General features: G+C 41.0%; 1 protein-coding gene across 1 annotated transcript in view; it reads left to right on the forward strand.

Annotated features, from left to right (window-relative positions):
• The window catches only part of tenm2a (teneurin transmembrane protein 2a), a 288,000-nt gene that overhangs the window by 278,900 nt on the left and 4,177 nt on the right, over positions 1-4,923 (forward strand). Inside the window, exons 29-34 of the mRNA XM_017307002.1 lie at positions 9-233; positions 339-608; positions 726-1,136; positions 2,374-2,484; positions 2,576-2,843; positions 3,176-3,306. Of these exons, the coding sequence (XP_017162491.1) occupies positions 9-233; positions 339-608; positions 726-1,136; positions 2,374-2,484; positions 2,576-2,843; positions 3,176-3,306 (1,416 nt within the window). The remainder of the gene's footprint in view (positions 1-8; positions 234-338; positions 609-725; positions 1,137-2,373; positions 2,485-2,575; positions 2,844-3,175; positions 3,307-4,923) is intronic.

The following is a 4,923-nucleotide window of genomic DNA, read 5'->3' on the forward strand; positions in this document are numbered from 1 at the left end:
TCCTCAAGATGGTCAACCTGCAGAGCGGCGGCTTCTCTTGCACCATCCGCTACCGCAAGATGGGCCCCCTGATCGACAAGCAGATCTACCGCTTCAGCGAGGAGGGCATGGTGAATGCCAGGTTCGACTACACCTACCATGACAACAGCTTCCGCATTGCCAGCATGAAGCCCGTCATCAGCGAGACCCCGCTGCCCGTTGACCTCTACCGATATGATGAGATYTCCGGAAAGGTGTGCCCGTATCGCCAGCTCGGCATCTTCGTCTCTCTTTAGGCACCAAATGTGTTTTTCGTCCTTCTGCGGACTCTTCCCTGACTATTTCCCTCTTTCCCACAGGTGGAGCACTTTGGGAAATTCGGGGTCATCTATTATGACATTAATCAAATCATCACCACAGCCGTAATGACGCTGAGTAAGCATTTCGACACCCACGGTCGCATCAAGGAGGTCCAGTACGAGATCTTCCGTTCGCTCATGTACTGGATGACGGTGCAGTATGACAGCATGGGCCGGGTTGTGAAGAGAGAGCTCAAGATTGGGCCCTACGCCAACACCACTCAGTACCGCTATGACTATGATGGAGACGGACAGCTCAGCGGTGTCAAGGTRAATTTCTGTTTGCACAGATTGAGTTTCCCTCCTCCGGCCCCTCATTATGTTACCAGGGAAAGTTGCGCCTGCAATGTCGCTAAAAGCTTTTGAATGATTCACCATTTTGCACAGGTGAACGACTGGTCCACCTGGCGCTACAGCTACGACCTGAACGGCAACCTCCACCTGTTGAATCCCGGCAACAGCGCCCGGATCCTTCCCCTCCGCTACGACCTCAGGGACCGCATCACCCGCCTGGGAGACGTCCAGTACCGCCTAGACGAGGACGGTTTCCTCAGCCAGCGCGGCTCGGACGTCTTCGACTACAATTCCAAAGGTCAGCTCCTGAGGGCCTACAACAGAGGACCGGGCGGCTGGAGCGTGGTGTACCACTACGACGGGCTCGGCCGTAGGGTGTCCACGCGGAACAGCCTGGGACAGCACCTCCAGTTCTTCTACGCTGACCTGAACCATCCCACCAGGGTGACGCATATCTTCAACCACTCCAGCTCTGACATCTCATCGCTTTACTACGACCTGCAGGTATGTTTGAGTTATCAGTATGTGTCCTTGTATTTCAGTACAGCACTGTGTGCAACGATTAGCACCCATCATAAAAATGTGCAAAAGTCTTTAAGCTGAATGTCTGTCGGTGCATAAGCATCATCTTTACAGGTGACAAAAATCCCAAGAGCCAAAGTAATCTGCCTGCTGAATCAACCCTACAGATAACGGCAACAAAAACATTTTTTAATTTGTTTTTTTTTTTTTGTGGTATAGATTGATCAAAGGCGTTAGGAGGTGTTCATTTGTCATCCTCAATTTGCTGTTTCCCTGGGTTATAAATGTGTCATAGAGGCTCATTTCTTCTTCGCCAGTCTTTAAAATATGAAAGACTATATTGGCATTCAAGTAAAGCCWATAAATGTACAGCTTCATGAATAAAGTAATGTCTTCAAGAAAACAGCGATTTGCTTAAAATCGCCCATATTTACGATTAAATATATGATTAAATACAGTTGTTCTAAAAWGTTTAGAACAACTGTAACCTTAAGAGTTCTTTACTGTGGTAAAGAGTTCATCTAAAGGTCGCCATAACAACCACTAGATCCTACCTACGTATATGTCTGGGAATAGCCWCTTCTGTCATTCAGTCACAAACGTAAAGGTCAAACTAGCGCTTGGAGTTTTATTGAAACTTTGCAACCCGGTATGATGTGAGTAAGATTTAGCTTTTCAACAACAAAATCCCCTTTCTTGAACAAATGATGAATTTTTGAAAACACCTCACGCCCGCAGTTAAACATAGTGGAGGACCTATGATGCTGTGGGCGTTTTTCTCTTCCAAGTACTCTGAGATCTTGAGAGTGCCTGACATGATGACGTTTTTTAAAATACAAGATTTTTTTTTTTTTTTTTTTTTACTAAACTCTAGAAAAGTTGGAAACTAAAAAAAGAGATGTCATTGGGTCAAATTACCAAATTAACAGGAAAAATGGTTCACCAGACTTATAACTGTTGTGTGCAAACTATATTTCTTTCCCAGTTAAACAGATTTACGTAAATGTAGGGTTAAAATACACATAAGCATGAACTCATTTTAAGGCTTTCTGCACATCTTTACCAGAGGTTCCAGGATGCTGAGTATCAGGGAGTTCTGATCGTTTCTCTCTGGGATTCACAGGGTGAACAATGCAGCCCAATCTGTTTCATTTTGTTTCATGTCGTTTTATCTTTGGAGGAGCATTGTGACCTAAAAATTGAATCATCTCTTCATTAGGGCCACTTGTTTGCAATGGAGGTGAGCAGCGGAGAGGAATATTATATTGCATCTGACAACACAGGAACCCCACTGGCAGTTTTCAGCAGCAACGGGCAGATGATCAAACAGGTACAACCCAACATTGTTTTATCTGTTATTTTTTTATCCTTATACTGCATTTCCGTCACAGAGTAACGTTCCTCCTGTTCGCTTCACCCAGGTGCAGTACACAGCCTACGGTGAGGTGTACCTCGACTCTAACCCAGAGTTCCAGCTGGTGGTGGGTTTCCACGGCGGCCTGTACGACCCGTTGACCAAGCTGGTGCACTTCACCCAACGAGACTACGACGTGTTGGCCGGACGCTGGACCTCGCCCGACTACAGCATGTGGCCCAAGATAGGAAGAGACCTCTCCCCGTTTAATCTGTACATGTTCAAGAACAACAACCCGCTCAGCGACATGCTGGACGTCAAAAACTACGTCACAGGTAGAGAATGTCGTCGGGTGTTGATTGTTCCTTTTCCGGGATAATGAAGCATAACGTAACGTTCAGACATGCCTCGGATCTGCCAGGTCCATCTTGGGATATTTAACTCTGGGAGACTTTTAATTTCAGCTCACTAAACATAAACTGAGCTTTACTTCAGCTTTGATAACGTCAGTAATCTGCAGGAATAAACGTCGGTTTCTGTGTGAGTCACAGAGGYGACACTCTTGAGTTTTTTTTGTTTTTAAATGATCAAACTGGTGATTCCTTTCCTATCATGTTTAACTGTGTCATTTAACAGACTGTGTTTTGTGTCTCATCTGCTGCTGTAGATGTGAAGAGCTGGTTGGTGATGTTTGGCTTTCAGCTCAGCAACATAATCCCAGGATTCCCTCGACACTCRCTCTACTTTGTGGAGCCGCCGTATGAGCTTCAAGCCACCCAGCATTGTGAGAACGGACAGGTAAAGTCAACCAACCAAAAAATAAATGGATGCATATTTTTACAGTAAATGTAAAATACAACTTTTTTTTTTTACCAAATTTTTAATAAAAAAAAATTGTTTCTTAAAACACTACTCACATTTTATCTATTGCAACCACAGAAATTACTGCTTTATTCCAGATTTTATGTTGTAAATTAATGCAAAATAAAGAAGTGAAAGCTAAAGGATATGATTGTTTTTTTTGTTCATTTTTTATACTCAGCACCTCTAAACCACCTTTTGCTCCAATTACAGCTGGATTTTTTTTACGCTTTGTTTTGTGCTGCCATCTAGAGTGAACATTCTATTGTCTTCTTTGAAAATAACTTTTTAAGATCAATCCGGTTGGATGAAGAGTAGTCAATTTTAACTTTTACCAAAGATTTTCAATTGAATTAAGTTTTTGGCTGTAACTAACCCTAACCATAACCAACACATGAATATGCTTTGCTKCTAAACTTTTATTTTAGCTGCGTTTCCATCACAAATGCAAACAAATCTTTTTTTCGATATTCTGCTAATATCAGAAAATCCCAATTTTGCAAATGCGGTGTTTCCGTTAAATAAAAAGTGTGATTAAAATCAAAAATAAAAGCAAAACATGGTGGAGAYGGATGTACAAACTAGCATGAGGTATATTGATATTTCAGTGCCCATAATCAGCCAACAGAGGAGACGTTGCCGTTGTATTCAGGCATTGCAGAGACAAGTTTATCTCGCGTAGCAATTTGAATTTTGACCAAGAAGTTCAATAGTTGTCTCATTTGACTGATTATGGTTTAGCTTTCTGTAGAAGCCCAAATGCTCTGAAGGGATTTGTTTGAACTGGATTTGTTKCGGAACATCAAAGCAAAGACCAAAAATACCTTCCCTAAATTTGGTGTTTGTAGAAAACCATAAATTATATTGTTAAATTTGCAATTTTGCGCTACTTTCAGTTGAATCGGTAACATTTATTTGAAGGGGGGTGAATAAGACTGTCATGACACTGTCATAAACATGACATAACACCTGTCATGAACATCAATAAGTCTTGAAGAATATTTATGACTGTTATCATAAAGTGTAATTCGGTAAATCATGACACTTTTAATACAAAGTTGACATTATTCAAAATGTCTTCGTTATGACAACTTGTCATTAACCTCGCCAAAAATGTCTTCGTTACGACAACTTATTAGCCTAGACAAAATTGTCTTCGTTATGACAACTTGTCATTAACCAAGAAACCATGATCTAACATAAATTTGTCATAATAGTAGTAATAATGATTTAATTATTACACTAGCAAAAGCTTTAACAAAACAATGATTAATATTTCCACTCCCTGAAATAAAGCAAAACAAGTAGGACAAGTAATAAAGATWTCATTAAGCTTTATTACACTGTCAAAATGATTTAATGACAGACTCATTAACAATTTCTTTACATCAACTAAAGTGGAACAAATAGCACCAGTTATGAATATGTCATTAAGTGTTATTACAGTGTCATTAAGTGTCACTACAGTGTCATTAAGATTAACTCTAACCTCAAGTAAAGTGAAACAAGTAACAGTTATGAAAATGTCATTAAGTGTTATTACAGTGTCATTAA

This window comes from Poecilia reticulata, linkage group LG10, assembly GCF_000633615.1.
Source record: "Poecilia reticulata strain Guanapo linkage group LG10, Guppy_female_1.0+MT, whole genome shotgun sequence".
Taxonomy (NCBI): Eukaryota; Metazoa; Chordata; class Actinopteri; order Cyprinodontiformes; family Poeciliidae; genus Poecilia; species Poecilia reticulata.